At 40.3% G+C, this 26708-nt stretch overlaps 1 protein-coding gene across 3 annotated transcripts in view; it reads right to left on the bottom strand.

The window, feature by feature from the left end:
- Window positions 1–7424: 7424 nt before the first annotated feature.
- Window positions 7425–26708, bottom strand: part of NR3C1 (nuclear receptor subfamily 3 group C member 1) — a 53392-nt gene continuing 34108 nt past the window's right edge. For all 3 annotated transcript variants that reach the window (XM_053376692.1, XM_053376691.1, XM_053376694.1), the window contains 5 exons: window positions 26298–26576; window positions 24295–24439; window positions 15521–15651; window positions 14440–14597; window positions 7425–13962 (listed from right to left, as the gene is read on the bottom strand). In XM_053376692.1, coding sequence (XP_053232667.1) covers window positions 13810–13962; window positions 14440–14597; window positions 15521–15651; window positions 24295–24439; window positions 26298–26576 — 866 coding nt within the window. In that variant the 3' untranslated portion in view covers window positions 7425–13809. The remainder of the gene's footprint in view (window positions 13963–14439; window positions 14598–15520; window positions 15652–24294; window positions 24440–26297; window positions 26577–26708) is intronic.

Genomic DNA, 26708 nt, shown 5'->3' with positions numbered 1-26708 from the left:
TTCAGTTAGGTACTAAGTACTTAATGCAACTGCAGTATATGTGTCCACTGTTTCTTTGCAAAGAAGAGGATAGGCAGAGAGCCAGAAATCTTCTAAAATACAAATTTAATCTGCTGTGAATAAAATGCATCTAGATAGCAACAGGCTGCATTACACAGAAACTGGTTTTATGTTTATTTTGAAGTCCAGAATAACAATGTTCTTCACTAACCAGCTGCTAATAATAATTCAGAAATACTGGTTTTAAAAAATCACACCCAAATGTGTGCTATGTGTGTCCATGTGCATACTTAAAATTTATATTTTGGATGTGATCCAGTGATGTATAAGAACGCACATTTATATCTCTAAGTTGTGAATTCTGAAAAAAATACGTAATGTGCTTTCCCGAATGCAAAAACATGCCAGAAATGCTCAAGCTTCAAGGCTGGTTTCTAAAGAGATAGGATTCTTTTAAATCTCTCTCTCCCTCCCTTTCCCCTAAGCCTCTGGGTCTGAGGCACCATGACCCTCTCTTCTAGAATTGTCAATATTGGTTATCTGAAGTAATTCCAAGAAAGAACACATTCTCTGAACTAGTGAGTACATCTCTTTTGAGCATTTTTGTAGTGCTAGGTCATCCAGTCTTCTGCAAAACCCTGTAGATATATTAAACTGTATATAGAAATGGAAGAATAATGTGCTTACTCACTTCTTCATTTGATTATTTGTTAAATGTTGGAAATGTTTTAAATATGCCCATTTACAGCTTATTATGTTCGCTGTTAATGTACCATAAAAAATGGGCGCAGAACCCGTGTGGTCATTCAGTGGTCTGTTTTTGTTGCCGAGTTCCTCAGGCATAGGATTACTGGGATGAACCATGGGTGGCACCATCTTGGGCTCATTCTGCACCACTGTAGCACCCCTAGACTCCCCTGTCGTTGAGTGCAATTCACTGGGGCGGCCCCTCATTTTTCCTGAGTTCCCAGCCATGGAAGCAGGAGGTGGTGAAAGCAAGCCTGGCTAAGGTGAGCTGTGCGTAGCGATTTATCCATGACTTGGCAGAGAGCATCCTGTGCCACATGCACCACTAGCGTGGGCTGTGGTGGTACAACTAGACAGTTGTTGGCACAGACTCAGGCCCACAATCTGGTCTGTCTGTCCAAGCTGCACCACTACCTGCTTGGTGCAATCCACAAGGGTCCCTATATTTCGTTTTGGAGTAACTACAATTTTAGGCCTGAGCTGTGGCATGCTGGATAACATGCCACCCCCAATCTCCAGGGGGTTCCAAGAGCGCTTTACCTAGGGTCTGTTTCCTTTTGGAAAATAAGGCACAGTGGAGACATGGTTTTTTTACACACATATACAACCTGAGCCTACGATGGTGGGGTTCACAGCATTAACACTCCCAAGAGGTTCTTGCTTCTTCTTGGATCCAAACAGAAATCAGCCATTGCTTTCTGAATCTCTTTTCAAGCTTGCTGTGTTTTAAAGATTGCTACTATTTTCCTCCAGCCCACATCATTCCGAACTGTAATCCCCAAACTCTCCACTCTGCTTTGTCTCTCATTGTTCAGAGAGGGGCTCCATCCATTTGCTGGCTGGCAAAAAGACTTTGCTGATGGCCCACCTTCCCTGTATTTGTTGTCTGTTGATAGCCTGTCTCTCAGGCGATCTCGTAAACATCGGAAACTGATTTGGCCTGTATTTTAACACTTTGCGAAATCCAGTGTCTGGCAGGCAATGTTAACACCCCAAACGTAATTACATTACCTATCAGACCCAGTAATGTAGGGGAATCTGGCACCACAAACCCTGGCATCTGCAACTCATAACAATATTGTTGCTAATCACTTTTAGATGTTCCAAAGGAAGTGGTTCACAAATGGAATAAAATAAATAATGAGACCACAACTCCTAACTGCTCAGGTTTCATGAAGCACTTTTTCTGAGAACTGTGAAAGAAGGGGAGGGGAGGACAAGCTTTTTACAAAAAAAAAAAAAATTAAAAGAAAAACCAGTTACTTTTCATCCCACCCATGTTACTTGTGGTGTCTAGCCTGTTACAAGGCATAGTCCTGAAGACTAGGTTTATACTGGAAAAGATACCGGTAGATATCTTAAAGCACCCATGCAAATCCATTGTTACTTAAGTTAAATTTCATAGTAAATTGTTCCTAGGTGTGAGGATACAGTATGCCAAAGGCCCATGTACATGCAAAGAGAGCTTTGTGGCTGGCACTGCAGTGGCACTACTGTACCTGACTTTCCCCTGATTATTATAGAGGCAATGTAAATTGACTAGTAAGGGGCCCTGGGCATGGAGTCCAGCTCACTAGCTTTAAAATTATTCAGGTTTAAAGGTAAAGGTAAAGAGACCCCTGACCATTAGGTCCAGTTGTGGCGGACTCTGGGGTTGCGGCGCTCATCTCGCATCTGGCCAAGGGAGCTGGCGTACAGCTTCTGGGTCATGTGGCCAGCATGACTAAGCCGCTTCTGGCAAACCAGAGCAGCGCACAGAAATGCCGTTTAGCTTCCCGCTGGAGTGGTACCTATTTATCTACTTGCACTTTGAGGTGCTTTCGAACTGCTAGGTTGGCAGGAGCAGAGACCGAGCAAAGGGAGCTCACCCCATTGCGGGGATTTGAACCGCCGACCTTCTGATTGGCAAGTCCTAGGCTCCGTGGTTTTACCCACAGCGCCACCCGCGTCTCTCGTTCAGGTTTACTAGTGTTCAAATCTGGTACAGCAGACGAAAGAAAAAAGGGTTGGTCATTATATATACATTATATGTAAAGAAAGTTTATGTACACAACAAGGCACCTGTACATCAGTTGGTCAGCCAATGCTCAGCTAAATGTGATATCTTTATCAGATGATGATACAGAATTTCTATATTGAAATATCAATTTGTGATAGGTCCTTCACACATGCGGTCAGTGAATATTGATCATCCGTGTTGTGGCTTTTGCTTTGCTAATATAGCATGCAAATCACCCACATATTGGCAATAGAGATTCTGGCTGGTGGCTAGTCTTATAAAATAACACCACTCCAATCCTATCTATGCTTGATAATTGCCTTTCTCAAATTTCAAAGTGTCCATAATTTTTATCTTGTCAGATCCAGTAGAAGTTCTATCAAGCCCAGGGTGACTCCTTACCCACCAGGTATTATTGGACTACAGCCCACAACATCCTTGATCAATGACCAATGAGCTGGAGTTCAATAACATGGCAGCCCATAGGTTAGTCACCCTGAATTTTGCTGAAATTGCATTCTGTTGCCTATCGAAGCACAGCTCACTCCTGGGGTCAGATCTCGTTCACATAATGACTGGTTTTATTTCATACAAGAAGGCTAGGAATTTACTGCTTAATGAACCTCTCTGTTCACTGGTCTTATCATAGGTTCTTCCACAAATTCAATCAACATGACTGGTTTTAATATATAAACATGTGCTTTCCAAGAATTGTGATAGCCTTTTAATTAGTATTTAGTTGTGTGTGTCTGTTGGATTGACATAAAGTGTAGCCCAGCCACAACTGAAATAGATTCTGCGTAGCAGCATCTGCACACTGCTGGTGTACTATAGCATGGTTTAGAATAGATACATCTGCTTCACATGGAGTTTGTTCCTCACTTCCAGAGGCTTCTAGGGGTTGGTGGTGGTGCAATAAGGCTTCATGCGATGTGAGAATTCACGAGGCAAGTTGTTCCACTCCCTCCCCACACTGCACAGAAAGATTAGCAGAGTGGGGAGACCTTTGGGAAGAGATGAAGCAATATAATCTGGCTCCCAATGGCTGCTGGTTATTAAATGTGCTAATAGGAATGGCTGGGTGGAGGCTTTTAAAGCAGTAATAGTGAACCTGCAGCTCTCTCATCTTACCCAAGCCATCATGGCCAATAATCAGGGAAGATGTGAGTTTTAGGGCACAGTGAACACATTGGCAAAAACGACTTCTTTCCCCAAATAATAAAAGAACCATGGAGCCCACTGCCTTATCACGGGCTAATTATTGAATATTTATTTAGCATGGCAAAGGTGCATTAGTTGCTGTACTCAAAATGGAGCTGGCAGATTGCCTCATAATTTAAGCGGCCTTCAGTTGCTTTCCACCCCGGGAAGGGCAAAATTCAGGACCCAACTCCTCCAAAGAGTGGGATGAAAGAGCAGGGCTTGGGATGCCCTTTCTTCCAGCAGGTGGCCTCCCTTCCATCTCTAAACAAGCTGAGCTGGTGGAAAATGTAACCGAAGAAGTACTGATGAGCTTATTTGTTGTCCTTAGTTTACAGCTAAGAAGTCTTTTTTTTCCTTTTACCATTTTTTTTTTTTTGGTAAGAGGATTTGAACTTAAATAAAAGTCAAAGTTCAGTAGCAGCCCCAGCTGTGTGAGAAAATGCAGTGTAGGAAGGGGGAGCGGAAAGGACTACACAGGTCAGGCTTGCCTGCAGTAGCTTGCTGGACTCTGGCTTGTTGTTGCTGAGGGTGTGGCCTTTTCGGATCATTGACACATGGATTGGATGAAGGTTCTGCCTTGCCTCAAACAGAGGCTTCAATTTAGGGCTGCAGCTTACTGATAGGGCATCTGCAGGGTATTCTGAAGGTCCTCGGTTCAGTTCCTGGCATCTCCAGGTAGGACTCAAGAGAGCCTTGAGAGCTGCTTCTAGTCAGTGTAGACCAAACTGAGATAGATGGATTAACGGCTTGACTAGCTTTCCTCTGCCATTACCTAATGAGCATATTATTAAAATGTATGGATAATTCTTATTTCAAAAATATGTTTTGTTTGTTTGTTTAATGACTGCAGCTCCAGTCAAAATATTCTAAAGATCGGACAATGCTCATGACCCGTATTCCAGAAAACCTGTTGTTTTTCAAAACTAGCCCTGACAAAGTGCCAAAATGCAGATAAGAGGGCCAAGTACATGGAATTTGTTTTAAAAGGGGAAGGTTGAAGGCAGCTTTTTGTATTTTATACTTGTTTTTAGAACAGGAATGCAGTTCAGTTATTATGTCTGGTTCATCTACCAGGGTGCAAGTCTTTGGCTTTTTAGACATACCATGCTAGGCAGAAGGAACAGCTCACATGTTGTGACATTAGCCCCGTGCTATTAGTGTTTGGCTTAAATGCTCTCTCAGCAGGCTTCTCTCAAACCATTCCATCTGGTTTTAGATAAAGAATCAACAAGAAGTCTTTTCCTGGAATGAGTCAGCTCCTCAGTTTGCATCTCCACACACCCTCCTCTCAAAGCCTAGTTAAGTCTTGAGAAACCACTCCTCTTATTGCAGCATAATGTTTGAATTTGTATCATGCTTTACAAATATTTCAATGATCACTAACTGTGCTTTAGCTGACCTGATTGATTTTTCTGGGACTCCAAAATATTCTAAAAGGAAATTTAGAATTCAAAAGGAAATATTCTAATAAAAATAGCCCCTCCACTTATATCCTCTTCCACTAAAGACTTGCAAGGTATTTTTATTCGTTAAATGTGTTTATATCCCACCCTTCCTGCAAAGCAGACAGTGGTGGCCAACATATCGATACTAAAACAATACAAATGAAACTTCTAAAAAGAGTTAAACTCATAATAGCAATCGCCTACTATAACAACTCATCATTTCAGGGTGACCAGGGTCTTTCAGCCATCAAACCCCAAGGCTAGGCATAGGCAAACTCAGCCCTCCAGATGTTTTGGGACTACAACTCCCATCATCCCTGACCACTGGTCCCGTTAGCTAGGGATGATGGGAGTTGTAGTCCCAAAACATCTGGAGGGCCGAGTTTGCCTATGCCTGGCCTAGGTTAACCAGAATGTTTTGAATTTATGGAAATAGCAAAAATTATGGAGGTGCCTCTAGGAAAGAAAGCAGCAAGATTTCAGGAGGCTGGATGTAGTGGTTAGGAAGTAACGATGAATGGGACTAAAGGTCGCACAAGCGACTCATAATGCTGATTTGAGGAACAAATGTGGCACAAGGGCAAAAGGACTTGAATGTCCAGCATTTGAAAAACAAGCAGTACTTGCAAAGAACACAGGATAGACAAGAACAAGATGATATGTCACTTCAAGAACATTTCCACGAAGCATGGGGATTGCAGAGATTCTGATGAAGAGCTAGATGGTCACCTCTTCACAGCACCATGTTGTTTGCCTAATAGGGCGATTTTTACCAGCACACCTTTTGTATAGATTTTGAAACACCTGAATTGGCCTGAATTACTTTAGAGGTCCCCAACTTCAGTTACGGTGCTTTGGAGAGATCCCCCTTCAGCTCAGACAAGCCTGAAATTTGTCAAAAGTGCCCCCACTTTTGGGGGGGATCTGTCTGAATCTGCTGCTCATGCCTGTCCTTTACAGGTCATTGGGTCTGACTCCCAGGTAAATGAAAGCCACTGCAGAGATCTCTGTGGAGGCTAAAGCGAGACTTAGGGTGCAGCCCCCAAATCTCCAAGTTAATAGAATTTTTGTCATTCTTTTTATGCATTTCAGTGCAGGTGCTGCTCCAATTTAAATGCGGCATTAGCAAAGTTGAAGGCAACTGTTTTATAGATTTCACCAAACTATTTCATTAGAAGTGCAACTGCATTTGTCCACTTGTTTCTTTCTAAAACAAATTAAGTTGTTTTGCCAACTCACTTAGGTCATTAGCACGGTCTTTCAGCAGCTTTGGTTGCCTTGGTTCCAATCCATTAATTTAAAACTGTGGCTTCAGTGAGATTCTCATTTGTGACTTAATGCTTTTATTTTATCCAAGAAAGTCCTTTGTCTCATTCTGCAGTGAACCCTGCTGCTTTAACCCTGACCGGAGGTTTTGTTTCACTTAGCTGGCAATGGAGCTCAGGTTCTGTCATTCACACACACATTTCTTTTAAAATCCTGTTGCATGCCTTCCTCATTTAGTGAATTACTGTATTCTCAGGAGGCTATTTCAGGAGCAGAAAGCGCTCTATTTGTGTTCAATTTGGGGAATAAGCAGAATGGTTGCTCGTCTTTAATTCCTGGATTCTTCATCTGCCCCCACTGGGATAAGGAAGGGTGGGGTCAGGTCACTGCCGTCATATTTAAAAGGTATTAACTGCTCTCAGGAGGTATAAAACTGTTCTGTTCGTGCTTGTTCCCTCAACCCTCTTGGAAATTCCAAGAATCTGTCACCACCCTGATAATTCGGAGTGGGGAGGTGGGGAGAAGATGGTGGAGGGGTTTCGTGTGCAAGATAAAAATAAATTTTCAGTAAAGTTTTTGGCATGCTTCTGCTTGTATTATTTTCACTGACAGTACTCTAACGCAACCACACACAGACTCCCAGGTAAATGTTTATAGGATTGCAGCCTTAATTTTTGTAGGTTAATAGAAGGCTGAACTCCATCTGCAACGCACTGTACAAGAAACAAAACGAAAAACCCTACTTCAAAGGGTATTTGAACATGTAATGAAAAAGCAGGTTTTTATTATGTCATTTTGTCCATTATTCAGCATTGCTGTAAATGGCTTACATTTACTGCAACTTTTGTACAGACGTGTGGCTTTGAATTTAATAGAACAGCAAAATTTAAAATGAAAAATAAATGCTCAACAGTTCCACACAAGATTTTACAATCCAACATTTCACTGTGTAGGTGAAAAGACATGGTTACTACAGAGTTATTCGGCATGAATAAAAAACTACAACTTTTTATCTTTAAACAGGAGTCACTTGTTTTAATTTTTTTTTTACACTGTTTAAAATTACTGTGATAAAAATAACAAAAAAAAGCTTTTTAATAATGCCATACACCAGCATAATATAGGATTTGTCCCCATTATATATCTTTTGTATAATATACAAAATAGAACGTTGACACACTATTGAATCCGTGCTATTAAGCCTGGGCTTGTATGGTTTTGGGAGGTTGGGGAGGAAGGAGGCTATTTTCACACACGCAGCCTTTTTACCAGCAAACAAAAGCCTCAAAAAGGGCCCTTCAGTGTTTTCCAATAATATCAGGCTCTATTTCTTGCTTGAAAGTACGGTTCCTACATTGACAGCAGTAGCATAAAAATGTGTGTACATTCAGGGCAATTGTGCCCAATTGGTTTTAATATTGACCAGGCAGTGGTGGATGAGGCTCAATTCTGAAAGAGGCTGGAGACTCTGGTCCCTTTCCACAAAGTACTTAAGCACATACTTTATCTTGCAGTGGGTTCAAAACGCCAGGGCCTTGCCACCCATTCCTCGGATGTCTCAACCCTCCTACACTTGAGGGGCCAGAACTGGCCCCATGGGCTAGTCAAAACATGCAAAAGTTTTCCCCTCCCCTGACATCGATTTCATTTGCCATGCATTTGCTGAAAATAGTGGGAGCCTGTTGTTCTGTGATGTCCAAATACCACCCCATCTTTCTATGGGTGTTCCAAAAGGATTCGCTGACATGTCATGCAGGGCATAAACAGCCCCATCATGATAAAAGCTTTGTGTAAACACCACAACGGCAACTTAGTGCTGATGCAACAGTAAAGCTAAGGAGGCATTAACTACCCAAGTTAATTTTAAAATTTTAACTCTTATGTCCAAAAGCTTACACAGCACCAGGGAAAGCATTTGGGTAACAGTATGCCAGGTAGGTTCTATAAAAGTTCTCGGGCTTCTGCTTGACGAAGCGGAAGAACGTCTTTGGATTTATTTTCACTTTACTTTGGCACTAAAGTACATAACACTACTTGTCAACAGAAGACACCTTCTGCAGACACAACTGTAGCTCTGGACCCAGCTTTTCTGTTGGAGCGGGGGGAGGGATGCATCTCTCAAAGGAGATGTTAAAAGCTGTAGAAATTACAGACCTCCCCACCCCACCAGCTACCACCCACCTGTACATTTAATATGGTTTTGTAAATAGTACTTAATTTTTTTAAAAAAAACTAAAACAGGTTCTGCCTGACAGCATTTGATTTAACTCATTCTTTGCAAGTGTAGAAGGGTTAAGTTCTTTGCATAATCAGCATCGGAATACACACTAGGTTGAAGAATTAAGGCCCCACTGAGTTTCTGCATGCTGAACAAAATGAAGATGTGCTATCCTATCTCATGAGCCTGCATATTTGTAATCGCTCCACATGATGTGCGTATATGAATATGGTAAATGGGACTAGCCTCGGTTCTCAGTTCTCCACCGTCTGCTTTCTTCCCACCTCTGTTCCTAAGACGCTGTTATTTTGTCAAGTTAAGTGGCTGTGTTTCTAAAGGTAGGCTGGCACTTGTTCCCCCAGTTGTGCGCACTTTCTCAGCCTCTGCTGTTTTCAAGGAAACTCAATGCTGTATTTTTGGTTTAATATGGTACGGCTGGCAAGATTGGCAAACCAATCCTAAGCACATTTGCCTGGAAGTCAGTCCCAAAGATTTTATAGGACTTACTTCGAAGTAAGTGTGCTCAGGCTTAAGGCTAAGGCTCTCAGTTACTTTAGTGGTGTATAAGTGATAAAATTTCCTCTCTCCGCTTGCATGCCCTAACATATCCTATGAAAGGCCATTCCTATTAGTTTCCAAGTGCAATTCTAACATACAGCATGCATATCTGGGGCTACCCATGTTATTTCTGTTAGCATGTTGTGGCAAGGCACTGAAGAGACAGAAGTCAGAATATTCCCTGCTTTATTTGAAGTGCTGATTTTCCCCAGCATGAAAAAGACTAGCCAGACAAGAAACAACATACCTTTTGCTGATGCTTATGTACTTTAAATGGCTTGTACTTATATTCTTAACAGCACATTTAAATTGAAAGTTCTTTTCCAGAATCAGCATTTTTAAAAAGTGAAATCAAAGTCCAAAAACTGAGCAAAAATACATGAAATCAAAAGAATTAGAGCCTCTTTTCCACTGCTGAAATACTTGTTTGCACATAGTCATAATATTGATTTCTGTATACCTCACTTGTATAGGTAAACCACCACAAATACGTTGTCCATGGATGCAGTGCTAGCTTCCTTAAACTTGGACTAAAATGTTTACTACACATCAGTTCCCAAGTTCAACTTTCCAATTTTTCCTTTCCTTTGAAATAAAGACAGGGTGTCATGATTTATCTTTTCAGGAACCTTTTTGAAACCAAATACTTGAGTCTCTTAGCATTAACTAAAATCAGGCAGAATACACGTTTTCATCCCAATGGTTTGCAAACTAATGTTAAAATACTCTCTGAAGCTTAGATTAACTGTTAAAACATACATACTTTAAAGAGCTTATTCAAGAAGAGAGACAGGTTTCTTACCTGTTTCTGGTATCCTTTGAGTGGTCATCTGTGCATAACACAACTGTATTCTATGCAGAACATGTTTAGAACCTTCTAGAGCCCTAGCCAGGGAGCTGGTGCTCCTGTGGAAAAGTTCACAGAGAGAAACGCAGGCAGCACATTCTCAAGGAGGTGGCGCTTGCCCTATCCCCCCCTCCCCTCCCCAGTTAATTGCAAAGAGGCTCGCAGCACCAGAGGATGAGTTACTTGACAAAAGCTCTGTAAGGTTCTCAAGATGCTATGCATAGGTGCAGCACCCAATTGTGGGACTGCACAGAGATCAAAAAGAATAATTACTGTTATTAAAAGGTAGTATTTTACTTGAAAGTAGCTGGGGATTTCCATTTATAAGCTTAACGTTTGTTGTTGGTGTTTTGTTTTGTTTTTTAAAAAAAGATTTAAAAACAGATAGTTCAGGTAAAACTCCTATTTTACCAGGAACATTTTTGTTGAATAATTAGAAATGTATTTAGTAGACGGCGAACAACCTATGCTCTATTATTTACATATTGCTGGTACCTGTATGCATTTTAACTGCCAAATTTGTCTCACTGTTTTGCGGTGCTCTGTGAGGCTATATGTGAAAGTAACCCCATACATAGAGAAGTGTGGACATACGAACACACTACTTTATTTTTGGGGGGTGGGATAGGGGGAAGGGTCAAATAAACCTGCACATCTGCTGCAGGTTTAGTCCTGGAATGTGAGGGGACCAAGCGCACGGGCTGGGCAATTAAATTCAACCTCCAGCTCCCGTGTTTTTCTTACAGCGGACTAATGGATTTAGGTTTCAGCCCGAGGAACTCCCACCAAATATGGGTAAGTGCCTTTAAAACAAAAAGGAAAGCAAAAGGAAAAGGATAAAAACAAACAAACGATAGAAACACACCAAGTAAAACTAGAGTACCTCTTTAGATACTTCAGAACAATGCTGCCAGGATTAATACTTCCAGACAAACCACAATTTGTATGGGTTACCATTTAACACATTTGTGACCCCTAGAAAAAATATATCACATGTCATGATAAAGCAATCTGTCATCTAAAAACCATTCTTATGATACACTATACAAGCTATTTTACAATAATTTTATAAATTGCTTTTAAAGCTGTAGTAGCCCTTCCTTCCTTTTCAAACTCTACCAAATGATATCTATTTGAAAATATAACTAAAAAAATATTAGTAGCATCATATTATATTTTGATTGTTAACTCCTGTTAAGTAATTAAACCCCCATTAATTTCTTTTTACAGAAATATCCAGGCCACTTTGAACAAAAATATTTTTTCTTTCTTTCTTTCGAGTGGCGTAGCATTTACAATTTTCTGAGAATTCCTAAGGTGCTCAGAGGATAGGCTACTACAGCTTGCAAATTGTTTTAAAATATAAATCAATGATGACAAGGAAAAATTCACAAGACTTACATGGTTGTAAATTCACAAGACTTATATGGTGGTTGTTTTTATGGCACACTAGTAGTTTGATGCAGAAGGGTTGGGAGACGTACAGAGACAAAGCTCTAGTCTACACCACTAAATCAGTAGCGGAATTTTCGTGTTCTCCAGGAAACAAGATAGGATTGTTTGGGTGACGAATGAAGTGAAAATGGGTGTGTAACAACACAAGTTTAGGGTTTTTATTTTCCAGAAGAGATTTGTTTCTTTCTGTAGTTTGGTCTATTTTATTTTCTGCATAAAGGTAAAAATCTTACTTGAAGTAAAATCTTTTAAGAATCATTATAATACTAAACATAATATATACTGGGCATAATTACATTTATTTTTTTGTAATTCAATGATATTTATGTATATGTATTTATATAAAGTATGCATACGTGTACATATATACACATATAGAGTTCCTGACTATTGAAGTCAACAGAAATTAACCATCAACTTAAAATAGAGTCAAGATTTTGCCCAATCCAGGGAGTGATCCACAAGCAGAAACTGGCTTCTTTCTACTTATTGTTCTGCTTTACTGGGGTTCAAAAAGCTGCTGCAAAGGTAGGCTTGGGTGTGTGTGTTCAGGACTCGGGGCACTACTGCACTGGTGAGGCATGAGCTGCAGTACTATCATCTCGTAAGGCAGCCTTGCCATCCTCCAACCCCTTCCCTATAGGTTGTAAGAAGCGGCAGTGCCAATCACATCTTAGGTTGGAGGGAGCAGATTCTCTGGAATGGCAACACTGGCTGTAATCCAACAATTCTGAGAAACCCAAGGAGGCAATTGCACAGCTTTGCACTTGTGGGAAAAAAGATGAACTGATCATCAATATTGTCCTCCAAATAATTTAAAAAAGCACAGGTTTTGCTACTTCTCAGTTATGTCCAAGGAGAACAGTAGACATGCCAATTTTGGTGCACATCAGTTTTGTTCTGCGTTATGACAGCTGCTCTGGATTGTGGCCACTGTATATATAATATACACTGATGCACACAGAAGTATACACTCATATGGCAATAGACTGAGTATGGAAAAAGTTAATTTTTCCATGTAGAAGTAAACTTTTAAACAATTATGCATATTTTCCTGAAGGTTTCCTGATGGGCAGTCAAGACTGATGTTTTTACTGTCAATCCAGCCCAAGAATCTTACAATTATGGCTATCACATTAAATGTAAATATCTAGTATGCTTTGTTTAAAAAAAAAAGTTTCTGTTGACAAACCTGTTTAAGACAGAGCTAGTTTGCAAGTAGCTCACAGAATCTTTGACCAATATCAAAAGTATGCATGTCCAGTGTTCAGGTTAGATTTGGATTACATTTCAATCCCTCCCACCCCACCCCCGCCACTGAAGAAAGCTGATTTTTATAGGCCAAATTTAAAAGGTGACATCTAAAAGGTGACTATGACAGTCTTGATCAGGTTAGAAAAGTCAACCTATATTCACATGAGTATACTTAAAAGATTAATATCTAGAGGTCATTAAGCTATGAGCTGCCCCACTTTAAAAAAACAGCTGTACAATAGGCATCTTGACGTTTTACAAAAATTATGTAAGAAAAAATGAGCAAGCTTAGTTCACTGTATATAAAGTTAAAGGAAATTGCTAAAACCAGACAGTAATAGCTATAAAAGGCACAACTTCCCTTTTCCGATATACAGTTGTAAACTTTCTTCATGTTACATGCATAAATCAAAATGCTACCTTAACTATACAAAAAATCTATACCAAAACAAAAACCTAGAAAATTTTATCCAGCCAACTGCAGAAATTCCTAGCAGAATGTTGACAATGTAGATTCTGAACTTGACACTGCTGTTTTGGTATATCCTATCCTGTGAATATGATGGTGTTTCTGGAGGGAAAATCCCAAATCATATTTCCTTCTTTTCCTTCTTCCTGTAATCATTCAGTTTGAGGCATCTGCTTCTGAAACCTAGGTCTTGGCCCTCTGTAAACCACATGTAGTGCATAATTACAAAACAAAAACAAGAACACCCAATATAGTTGCAAGGACAAAATTAACAAATCTTTTAGTTTGTAAAAAAGAAGCTATAATTGACTTTTTTTTCCTTAAGGCATTATTTCTGTATTAAGGCAGTCACTTCTGATGAAATAGGAGTTTCTTGATATTCCCATTTGAATATTTTGGTAACTGATTGCTGATGATTTCTGCCAACATTTCTGGAAATTCAATACTCATGGATTTATCCAAAAACGTTTGGAAGCAAAAGCTTAGAAGATTCTCAACCACCTGCAAATGATAAGAGAATAATTTCTTAAAGGAAGCCTGAATTATGAATACAGTGTAGCATATATAAAATGCTGCAAGACGTTAAATATATCACAGCACAAATTAAAACTGGCAAAAGAACGCTGGCTTAAATCAGATTTCAGAGCTGCTTATGAGTAAAACTCTTGTTATAAAAATCCACAATGAAATACTGACATATAAAATGCCGTCAGGATCCTTCCCACAGGGCAGTTGGTGGCAGAGTGGCCCTGTGAGGGACGCACTGATGTCTTCTTTGCCTGCATCCCTACTCACTGTAATACTTTACAATCAATGGCCTAGAAGGGGCAGTGGGAGTCCAGAAAGGTACCTTTCTGAAGAACCTTAGCTTTACAATCAGGAAAGCTGTGCCTAGATGGCTTTTTCATTGGCTAGGTTTCATCCACATTGGTACTATCCTCAAATTGCACAGAATCAATGTATGGAAGCAAAACTTACATCATGCATGGAGTCCAAAAGTTTTGTCAGTTGATAAAATCGCTGCCAGTTCTGGCTCGAGTTTCCCTCTCTCTTCACTATAGCTTTCCCCAGTTCTTTGATGTAGGTCATACGAATTTCATCAAACAGAGCCTGACTCCTCAAGCCCTCCTTAGGAACTGAAATATGGAGATTAGTTTTTAGATCACCTGAGTTTGTAAGCGTCATACAACAGGATGTTTCTATTTACCGTAAACCAAGACAAGAGAAGTTAGAATCATGGTTTTAAATTGTGGATATTTATGCAGACAATTGCAGAGAGTTCAGAGTTTCTGCATAAAATAAGTATTGTGAATAACACCATTAAAAAGCCGTTTTGGTTTTGCAGTCTAAGACAGTATGTAACACAAGGAAAATCAGTACCCACACTTGTGCACAAAGCTCTCAAATTATAGGAAATTCTAAGTGACCTTGTCCATAGACATAGTATGGTTGTAAGATTTTGCACTATGGAGATTAATGTTTCCTGAATTCATCCATCAACCATGTCTCCAAATGGTTGTATTTCCAGGAAGAAATAAATGGCTATTGATTCTGTTTATTCTTCTTGTGTACCTAGAAAAAAAACACCTCCCTTCTACTGAAAAAGCTTCTGCAAATTTCTCCTCCACAGGACACTACTGGGCTTTGATCACACCAGAGACTCATACCTATTATCAGAGTCGACTTAAGTCTGAACAGAGCTTCCTTGTCCAAGCATTTATGTGCAAACTGCCACTTTCATCAGCTCTCCAGCTACCACAAAGCTTGAACCCGTTTAAGAATTGAACATTTTAGTTATTTCTGGTGGCAAAATCGGTTTGGTCCAATAGATATTGTGACAAATTGTTAATTTCAAAATAATTTCAACATGCTTTTTTGGACTATCATTTATGAGGTACACAAATGCTGACCCAAGACTGACAAAATGTGGGGGCCACAGAACTCTCTAATAAACTGGATCTGAGAGTTCTAAATTCAGTTCCCAGATCAGTGTTGAAGGAGAACTCTTTAAAAAGTGGTTTTGTTTTTTAAAAAAGAGGAATCACCAATGTTCACGTACTTGTAGAGAGAAGCAGCAAGGTTTTCATGCAGAGATATTCCTCGTATGAAACTTGAAGACGTGCTAACTCATTAGTAACCATCAGCAAACGCTTGCATTGTTCATACATACAGGGTAAATTCATTCTCTGCCTGAGGAGTAAATAGAATATACACATCTGAATCAGTACAAAAGAAATTACTTTGTACCTTGTTTACCAGTAAGGAGATGCCTCTATTTACATGAATTCCAGAAATTATAGGCTGGTAAGATATGCATACTTTTTCCAAATGAAGTCACAAAGCAATGCCTTTAAATAAACTGCAGTTTTAATACTATTGTGAAAGGTTTACTCATAATAGTAAAATGGTATTTTATCATGAAGGGTAAAATAGATATACAGCAGAAAGGTCAGAAGGAAAATTCTGTAAATAAGTATACAATTGTTTCCTTTTAAAACTTATTGCACTTATGGATTCTCCTATACAGTGAACGTGATCCGTGAGGGATGCATGTTCGCAACCTGCAGCGGCGCATCTGCGGGTTGTGATTTCGTGTGCATGCGCAAAGCGCGATTTAGTGCTTCTGTGCATGCGCGACCCCCAGAAGTACCCCTTTCAGTACTTCCGGGTTTCGGCAGGTCCGTAAACCAAAAAACAAACAAACAAAAATCCACAGCCTGAAGCGTGTGTAACCCGAGGTATGACTGTTTTCCATGCTTTACAAATCATCTAGACATAAGTTATTAACAAGGCAACACAATAAATAAAACAACTAGACTTGTAGCCATAGATGACCAGGAAGGAATTCCATACCGACGACAGAGTGGGTTGGCAGAGGAGGAACAAAACCCTCTACTCCTTCTCTGACAATCCATGGGATTGGGGATGGCTTTGAAGGAAGGAAGCCAGTTTATTAGCACTTTCCCTGATCTACTAGCCTGTTGAGAAGATATTTGAATTTCCAGTCTGGCCACAAAGGAAGGTAGGTTACTAATGTAAGCGTCTCCCCTTTTTCTTTAGAGAAAGTTTAAGCCAATTCTTAGGACTTTATTTCACCTTATTAAATGTTTGGGCGGGATATTTTATATACTGGTATTTACTGATAAAATACTGATATTTTTAATGGCTAAGAAAACAGCAAGATCAGTTCAATTTTAGAACTGCGTTTGTTGAATTAATATTGCTTTTTCCTATTTTCAAATTTATATCCCTTTTGCACTTTGACAAAAGGGTGTAGCAGAAAGGCCCACACCCTGTGATATGTTTCTGCTTGAAGAGGATGTGGGGCGTAGCTTTGAGGCTCAAGATGCGCTAAGCTGTAGGTCATATTTTAGATGCTTTGAAAGCCTGCAATTTTAGAATCCTGTATCATTACCTGCCACAATTATCATGCAGTACACACTTTATGTGAGAGCTAGTATAACTCCTCCCCAATACAAATGAACAGGGAGAGGTACTAGCACTTCCAAAACATGGGGGTGATATCCATCCCTGTTAAACTGTTCTCACTATACCTTTCCTTGGTTCAATCCACCCAAAGCTGTTCAGACCATTGAAGATCCTATCAGACACAATGGCTAAATAGAACCTCTTTGTTCAGAGACAGCACACCTATGAATACCAGGTGCCAGTGACATCAACTGCCATAATGCCTTGCTTGTAAGCTGCCCAGAGGCAATTTTCTGGCCACTATTGGAAATAGACTGCTGGAGTAGATGGAGACAAGTAACTTGCATTGAACTTATTTAGTAGTCTTGGGCAGTTACTTATTTCAGCATAGCTCAGCTGTTTGGAGCATGGTGCTGATAACAGCAATGATGCTTATTCAACCTGTGTATGGGACAGCTTCATATATCTGCATTGCAGGGGGTTGGACTAGATCCCTTGCAACTCCAAAATTCTTTGACTCTGTGACCCCACATTTGCTGCTGCAACGTAGGAAGAAGAATGTGACAGGAGCTGCTATGACCTCCTGATCCTGGGCACATTTTCTGGCTCTGCTCTCAGATTTTGTTTGAGGAGGACTTGCTATTTGTCCCAAGGCTGCCAGAACCTGAACAAACATCAGGTGCAGGGAGCTGGACCTTGCAGAGTCCCTTGTAAATGGCATTATGTTTGCAAACCACCTTGAATGATATCCTGCCTTTCCACCTTTAGGCAATCTTTTAAAATCAAATCAGTCAACCAGCCAACTCAACACTAAAAGCAGAGGAAGAAGTAATTTGCTGAAGGTTCCATCTAAGCCCCAAACATAAAACCCACAAAAAAATTCCCTTTCCAAAAGTTCCAACTACTGGCCCAACATACGTCACACTGCTCTAGTGTTCTTTGTGCTGAACTGTGTTTCTAAACTCAATTCAAAGTGTTCATTAATATATCTAAAGCCCCAAACAGCTTAGTTCAATATTATTCAAAGAACCGCCTGCACCCATGTAGTGGTGTCTATATCTTAAAATCTAGTTCAGAAGGCCTGCTTCAGCACCCACCAGATGGGTGAGGATATGGATTGATGGTAGTTAACTGGGGTAGGGCCAAATCATTTCTGTGTTGTGCTGGTTATTTTAATGTTACTGTTTATTCTAATTTTATGTATTATTGACTGCAAGAAGCTCCAGGTGGCATACATAACCACCGGAAGTCAGTTATACCTAAGTTCACTCAGTAAGCTTCATGGCTGATTACAGATTTGAAAACTGATACGCCGGGTCCTAATCCTGCACTTTATCCACTACACCACACTTAACAGCTGCTTTTTAAAGAAAAACTTTTATGAAATATGCAAGCTGCTTTGTGAAGGATTTTCTCAAAAAGCAGAGCAAGCATATCTCCAATAAAATAAATTATCAAATGCTAGGGACAACCAATATGGAAAGCCTATTTCCTTCATGGCCATCTTATGAGTTTCCAGAGGGATCAGAATAGCTCAAGTCAGCCTTTCCAAATCTGATGGTCTCCAGATCTTTGGCTCTCCCAACTTTCATCAGCTTCAGCAACCATGGCCAATAGTCATGGACGATGGGATCTGAAGTGCAAAATATGGGGAGGACATCAGCTTGGGGAAAGCTGGCAGCTAAATTTAATGGGTAGCTTTTGTTTTAATGAGTACTTTGAATTTGGGGAAGTGTTTGATTATTGTTAAGTTTCATCAACTAATGTTTCCTAACCATTGATATTGACCATTAAATTGTGCTAAATAGCTGCACTGTGCAATTAAGGAGCACTGGGAAGAGGGGCTGCTTGTAACTGTGGCCTTAAAGTGCACAAGTGAGAATAATTATATATAAAAAGCATGAACAGTGAGTAACATTCCTACAGCTAACCTTCTCTTCTAGGAAAATGAATAATTAGTAATGATATGGTGCTACAGCAAATCTGCAGTGTAATTACATTATAACTACCCTGAAATTACAATTCCCACTTCCTCCCTGTGGTATATGTTCTTGCTCCTATTCTGAGTATGTATATTTATTTTTGAATAGCTTAGACTATGGGTTCCTAAGCAGAGCTATCTATTCAGAACATAAATATAATCTTGGTGGTCCAATTTTTCATTCTACAATTGCCTTACATCTGCTTCAGCTAACTTGCTATAGCCATAGGTTGGTAACCTACTACTCAGATTACTGCAATGCATTCTACACAGATCTACCTTCCAAAACAGTCTGGAAGCTTCAGTTTGTCCAAAATAGGTTGACTAAGTTATGGGTGGGGAGCTGTCCAGAGTTGTTGGGGCAACCCAGTCAGATGGGCGACTTATAAATGAAGTAGTAGTAAAAAAATGAATGAGTGAATGAATGAATGAATGGATGGGACTGGTAAATATAATTATATCATACCAGTGCTTGATCATCTGTAGTACCTTGTAGTCAGTTTCCAGTTCCAATTCAAAGTGCTGGTTTTAACATTTAATAACCTAAATGAGTTGGGGCAAAGCTACTTCTGCAATGCCTCATCAGAGGTCATTCTCCAGGTTCCCCTACCAAAAGAACTGAGATGGAAGGCTACTATGCAGGCTCCTTAATTTTAGTTTATGAGGGCTACAGCTTTTTTGGTAGAAGAGGTTATATAAAGCCCTGTATATTCTTATTTTGCTAGATAAATTACCTGAAATTATTTGCTTAATAGATGAGAGGTCATAGATTATTTGCATTAGTAAAATTATTGGTTAACCAACAGTTATCCATAGGTGTGAAATTAAATTAGCAAATGGGAGGTGGAAAAGATTTACACCATCACTAATGGGAAATTTATATTGTGCAATACAGAATTTATGCAAGTCAGGCTGTACTACATGCCACTTGCAAGTCTCATAAGATACAGTAGCCTACCAACTTGTATTTCCTGTTTCTCTCATACACAGACACACGCACAGAGCGAGCGCTTTGTTAAGGGATTTTAGCAAACAACACTTGGCTAGGAGATAAGCTGAGATATTGCATCCATGACTGGTTAAAGCAAGACCTATTATGGACTGATGCAGGAATTGGGAGTTCAGAAATAGCCACATTTTCATTGTGCAATTTATACCTTAAACTGGTAACACTGATGTTAAGAAAATTGAAATGCTCAAATATTCAGGTAAATGATCAGCATTCCAAGGAGTAAAAATTGCTGGGAAACCAGATTACTTCTTCCACAAAGGTCTGTCCCTCCTCCCAAGCTCAAATGGAAGTGCCAGCCAATATTCCTGAACTAGTGCCAATACATCTATTCTGCATTCCCTTTATAGTGAGTCTGAAAAGACAGATACCCTCCCGTAATACACAAACTACTCTGAGAAGCACCTATATTTCTCACAACTTCACTTATCAGATGTTTCATTTAACCTCATTAAATGAGACTGAAAGTGGTGAACCTTTAGTTCATGTATCTCTCCTTTTCTCACTTATTCCCAGACCTTCACTTCAGAGAACTAGAAGTGCATAGATATCCATCAAGCTACATAACAAGGACTATGTATATGGAGTCAGCAAAACAGCACAGGCCAATGGAGCTGGCTAAGACTACAGTCTCTCTGCATGCAGTTTCCTGTCAGCTGGGTAAGCAGCACCTCATAGTCTCTTGTAAATGTAGATGCTGACTAAAAGGCTGCAGCAGTATTTTCTTGGAAATAATGTTAATGAAAGGTGGTGGGTATTTTTTGAAGCATTCATTTATAGATAAATAACAGGAAGTATCATAATATGGGAGGGCATTTATTTAACCTTTTATGTGTTTTTGTAGTATAATATATTCATTTTTATTTGAAGTTGCTACCCTTATCAATTTTATATTGGTGAAATCCTTGGTATTTGCAGATGATCATGTACAGTGGTGCCCCGCAAGACGAATGCCTCGCTAAACGAAAAACCCGCAAGACGAAAGGGTTTTCCGATTTTTAGCGGCTTCGCAAGACGAATTTCCCTATGGGCTTGCTTGGCAAGACGAAAGCCCATAGGGAAATCTCCGGGGACAGCGGGGAAGCGCAGCGCGCCTTCTCCTCTGTTCCCGGGGCTTGCGGTGGGAGGAGGGTTTTTCCTCCCCACCGCCAACATTCAGAACAGCTACCCCTATCCGCAGCTTGGAGAGCCCTGCGGGGAAGTCCTGCAGGGCTCCCCACGCGCGAGGGGCACTCTGCTTAAGAGCGCCCCTCGCGCGGGGCAGGAGGCTGCTATCCGCAGCCTAGGCAGCCCTGGGGAACTCTTCTGAAGGCTGGCGGCGGGAGAAGGGCTTTTCTTCCCACCGCCAGCCTTCAGAAGGCTGTTCTGAAGGCTGGCGGTGGGGAGAAAAGTCCTTCTCCCCCCGCCAGCATTCAGAAGAGGTCCGGGGACAGACTGTCCCCGGACCTGGTCTGAAGGCGGTCTCCATAGGAACGCATTAATTGATTTTCAATGCATTCCTATGGGAAACCGTGCTTCGCAAGAAGAAAAACTCGCAAGAAGAAAAAAACTTGCGGAACGAATTAATTTCGTCTTGCGAGGCACCACTGTACTTTAAAACTATATCCCTGTAGCATTAATGGGTGGGCAGAAAAAGTGGATTGTGTTAGCTCTTATGGTGGCTAAGAGACTTCTACTTTGAGACTGCAAGGACAAAAATCCACTATCTATTACACTATGGTCTGAAGAGTTCATTTCATACAGGCATCAATCTTCTGTGGTTACCTATTTGGAGGGTTTATATTAACTTATATGCTTTTTTTAAATGGCACCGAAGTTTATCCTGTAGTATAGGGCGGTATACAATTTTAATAATAATAGAAATAAATAAATAAAACCATTTTGATTGGCATAGGCAGTTTCCTATGTTCCTATATATGGAAGGGGACACCTGCCTAGCCAGCCAAATCAACCCTGGTGATCAATGGGGTGACAGATGTCACAGCCAGATCATCCTCACATATATGGTGGGTTAACCAGAAAACCTCAGCATCAATCTCCTTTCATGAAATGCAACTAGAATACAATAATCAGAATCGGGAAGAGCACAGTATATCTCAGTAAGCTACTTTTTCAGCTTCCTTCTCAATCCACATAACAGAATAAAAAACAATAAATTTAGCTATGATGTTTTATCACTCAGTATTTTTTTTTTAATTCACTATTTGCATTCAATACAGGGACTGATATAGAATTTCCACATACTGTATTTCATTAGGAAACCGTCATATTTCAAAGTATACAGGTGGTTATACTAAGCCTTTATTTTTGACGCAAGCAGTATCAATCTGATGCATTGTTTCTTTCAGGTCAAGATTGGGTTAATGAAGGATAAAACAGCAAAAGAGAAGAAGCCTCACAGTAGAAGAAATTATTTGTCCACTAAAGCAAGTAATGAACACAAAAGATTACAGTGCTGTAGGTCAACATGCAAGACAGGCTTCTTCAGGGAGGAACAAAGTCATTAAGGATGAGATCATAGTCCATCCTTATTGTAGTTGCTCAATAGAATTTGATACAAGTTTTCTATTTGGGTGAGTAGAATAACACAACACTTGAGAAAGCTTTTTTTTTTTTTTAAATAGCCAGGTCAAGTTCTGTTCATCAAGATCCTTGTAGGGCATCGAGGTTTGCCGTAAACTGAATCTACCTATGTTGTTACAGTATGTAATTTTTTCATGAAACTGCACCAAGTGTCTACAGAAAGTGGTGAGAACATCCCACAAGTGACTATTCTGGCCCTGCTGCAGAAAATATCTACCACAATCAGAAATGTTACAAAAATGTAAAAAGGCTTGCTTTTGAGGAATAAATATACAGACGCTTTTGGAAGCAACTGTTCTCACACAATATTAAAATACAGAAATAATAGATGTGTTAAGATTTAGCGCTTACTTACTTACTGTTTCAGAGCTTTTTTCAATTGTGCAATGTTACAGTGCCATGCAAATACCATTACTGTGTTACTAGGATTCTGTGCTACAGTATCACATGTATTAGAAGTGTCACCATTTATTATGTGAAACACTGTCTGCAAAGGGCATCTGAAGGGAAGAGTTTATTTGAGTGGAAGGAACATTTAATGCTCTTAACTTATTATGACAAAAGGATTCACATATGCAAAAACAAGGTCAATGTAGCCAGACAATATCAGTTTATAGTTGTCAACAAATAATGTTAGACAAATACAGAGGTATGATAATGGAACTATTATTATTGTGTCAGTAAGCTAGAGCATTTCAAAATTAGAATTAAACAAGACAAACATGCACTATGAAAGATGGCAGTTTTAGAATGTGAGAAGCGGAGTCTGTGGAAAAATCTCACAGGTCAAAGGGGAAGAGAGAAATTAGTCTCCAGAGGAGTGTATCCTCTGTGGCATTCAGCCTTTATCAATTTGTATAATTTCAGTAAAGGTCAATGTTATGCCATTTCAGCCTGCCTATATTATCCTTTGTTCTACTGTCTGCCTACCCACCCCCATTTTTGATTCTCAGCACAACTGTGCATAGCATCAGAAATAGCACCAGTTATTTCATCTAATAGTGAAATGCAGGGTACCCAAATAGCATACTGCTATAACAAGCAAAAAGAAAAGCCTAAACAGAAACAAACAAATCTAAATATATTCTTTGCTTAGTTGAATATTTATTAATAGTAGACAGGCACTCTAATAGATATATTTGACCAATCAATTGAATTGTGACCTAACCCTAGTACTCACAAAAGTAACCTTGTTAATATATTCAAAGCATAATAAAGTAGAGATGGATCGTGCATATATTCTAACAACTATTTTACTGGGAGACATCACTAACATATTTTGTGCCCCCCCCCGACTACTACTATCCTAATGTGGACATCATCACGATGCAAAACAAACCTAACCAACTCATCATTCCCCACCTCACCTTTGGCTTGCTTCTGGTAATTTAAATTTAGCCAAATTAGGTTGCCAACTAACATATGCACATTAGGTCCTCCTAATGAGCTTCATGCTGAATTGAACCTAGGTGCCCCTTGTCATAGTATGACACTTCCTAACTATTGCACCACAGTGGCTCTCATCCTGCCAACTTGTGTTGCACAGGAGGAACACCACTGTAGTGTTACCATTTTCAACAGACAGATGTAGTTATGCATTATTAAAGTAAAAGCCAAAAGAGATTTTTTAATACCTTCATTTCTACTGTTCTATAAGCAGTACAAGTTACTGAAATATTCAAATTCAAAAATGAATAAGGAATTGTTTTTTATAAGCTAAGTCTTTATACACAATTATAGTACTAATTGTGCACCTAAGTTATAAGAACACATTTCTAGAAGTGTAGCCAAGCTTTAGACACACAGAGAGAAGGACTCGAATACTACTTACTCATTGATGATCAAATCTGGTGCAAAACACAATAAACTTCCATTAGCCTGTTTATATGATCTCCATCCTAGGGCAAAAGCCATCAGAAACATCCACGAATACTGCAGAAGTGTCATTTGGTCATCCAGATGCAAGTTTCTGAAACCTGATTGGAAATAAAAGGTACAAGATCTAGCACATTTCCTGTTGTAATTAAAGTACTGCTTGTCCAAAGTGTTATTTTGAATCTTAAAGTTCAGAATGACTTCTTGAGAGGGTCCAGAGTCAAAATGCATCAAAAATTCAGTAAAGGGACATAAGATTCAAAATAGTTTTATGAAATAGTAATGCTAAATAGCAAAAAAATGTTAATAAGAGACATATTAATACCTAAAGGTAAAGGGACCCCTGACCATTAGGTCCAGTTGTGGCCGACTCTGGGGTTGCGGCGCTCATCTCGCTTTATTGGCCGAGAGAGCCAGCGTACAGCTTCTGGGTTATGTGGCCAGCATGACTAAGCCGCTTCTGGTGAACCAGAGCAGTGTACGGAAACGCCGTTTACCTTCCCGCCAGAGCGGTACCTATTTATCTACTTGAACTTTGGCGTGCTTTTGAACTGCTAGGTTGGCAGGAGCAGGGACCGAGCAATGGGAGCGCACCCCATCGCGGGGATTTGAACCGCTGACCTTCTGATTGGCAAGTCCTAGGCTCTGTGGTTTAACCCACAGTGCCACCCGCGTCCCATATTAATATCTACAAATATGCAAATTACAGTTGATATATTGCAGTGAAATGTAACCAAGCTCTCTCCTTTGTATAATGCTCTTTGGAAGAGGCAATTTCCACTGGAAAAGGAACATTAAGGAAAAGAGTGTTTACTCTTTTCCCTGCCAGGGAAGAAGTTGATGAGACTTTCCAATCCTAGTATTAGTTCTTGTTTCATTTTTTTCCTTTCATGGCAAGCCACAACAATTAACAGTAAGGGAATAATTTATCTCTGTGTCATTTTGGAGGTAGAACTGCAACCTATACAGTGGTACCTCGGGTTACATACGCTTCAGGTTACAGACTCCGCTAACCCAGAAATAGTACCTCGGGTTAAGAACTTTGCTTCAGGATGAGAACAGAAATCACGCGGCAGCAGTAGGAGGCCCCATTAGCTAAATTGGTGCTTCATGTTAAGAACAGTTTCAGGTTAAGAACGGACCTCCGGAATGAATTAAGTACTTAACCCAAGGTACCACTGTATGCTGTTACAAAATGGAAACCAGGAAACCAAACCTTTCTCTATGGTGTAAGATAAGAAGCCTATGATTTAGGGCTGGACAATGTTTGGTTTTCAACATCACAATCTGGCAATAAACCACGATTGTGAACTATGCCGCATTGGCCCCAGCCCACAAGGCACAGGGTGAAACTGCTGCAGCTCTTGCCATGGGAGTGGAGGCACTTTCACCCCAGTGCCTCATGGGCAGGGGACAACTCAGCTGGTTTGTGCTGTTCAGCTGGGGCCCCCACCCACGCAGGCCGGAGGCTTCTTTCTCCTGCTTGCCCCAAGATGGAGGGAGCCTCCGTTCGCAGGGCTCCCTCAAGTGTAACGGAGCCCCAACCTTGCCACTAGCTTGTGCGAGCTGGAGGCTCCTTTAAAATTCTCCATTCAGGGGCAAGCAGCCACTAAGTAGAGAAGTTTAAAGGAGCTGCCTACCTGCATGGGCAGCTGAGGGAAGAACAAGTTGCATGACGGCCAGAGCACAATGGCTGATTCACCTGGCAGTATATTGCAGGTGAAATCACTGCTGCTGCAGAGACCCACTGTGGCTTGTTCCTCCCTCTCACACTGGGTGCTGACAGCAGAGGGACTCGGCAGCAGAAGCGGCTTCACCCACAATATACCACTGGGTATATTGGCCCTCCTACCGGTCCTGGGCAATGTATTGATTCATGGTTAGGAGCAGAATATGGCCTTGCAAAACACACTTACATTAAGGAAGTATAGTCTATATTCATGTAATACATATACAAACCTGGTATTGCCTTTGCCCATTTCACAGCAGCAACCACTTGCCTTCCTCCTAGCATATTGAGAGTTGACATAATACGCCAAGTTGTGTCTGGTACTGTGCTGTCATAGCCTGAAAACATCACTTCTGGTTCAATGACTTCCAATAGGGAAACCAGAGTAGGCGTTAGCTGTGGCAGGGAGGCAGGAACAACAGCCTTATTTGTGGGACTTTCTGCAGTCTCTCTTCCTGCAGCCACACTAGATTGCTGGATTCCTTTTATCTTTTTCTTTGTCTTTCGTGCTAGAAATTTTTAAGAAAATAAAGTCAGCAATGCTTTCTGGTTTTATTTTTTAATGTTAACACAATCAATGCAATCTTCTATGCTGCAGGCATACAACAGACTCCTTATGGCAGGGAATCCTGTGGCCTCCT

The sequence above is a fragment of the Podarcis raffonei genome, chromosome 2 (assembly GCF_027172205.1).
Source record: "Podarcis raffonei isolate rPodRaf1 chromosome 2, rPodRaf1.pri, whole genome shotgun sequence".
NCBI lineage: Eukaryota > Metazoa > Chordata > Lepidosauria > Squamata > Lacertidae > Podarcis > Podarcis raffonei.
This window is presented reverse-complemented; position numbering and strand designations above follow the sequence as displayed.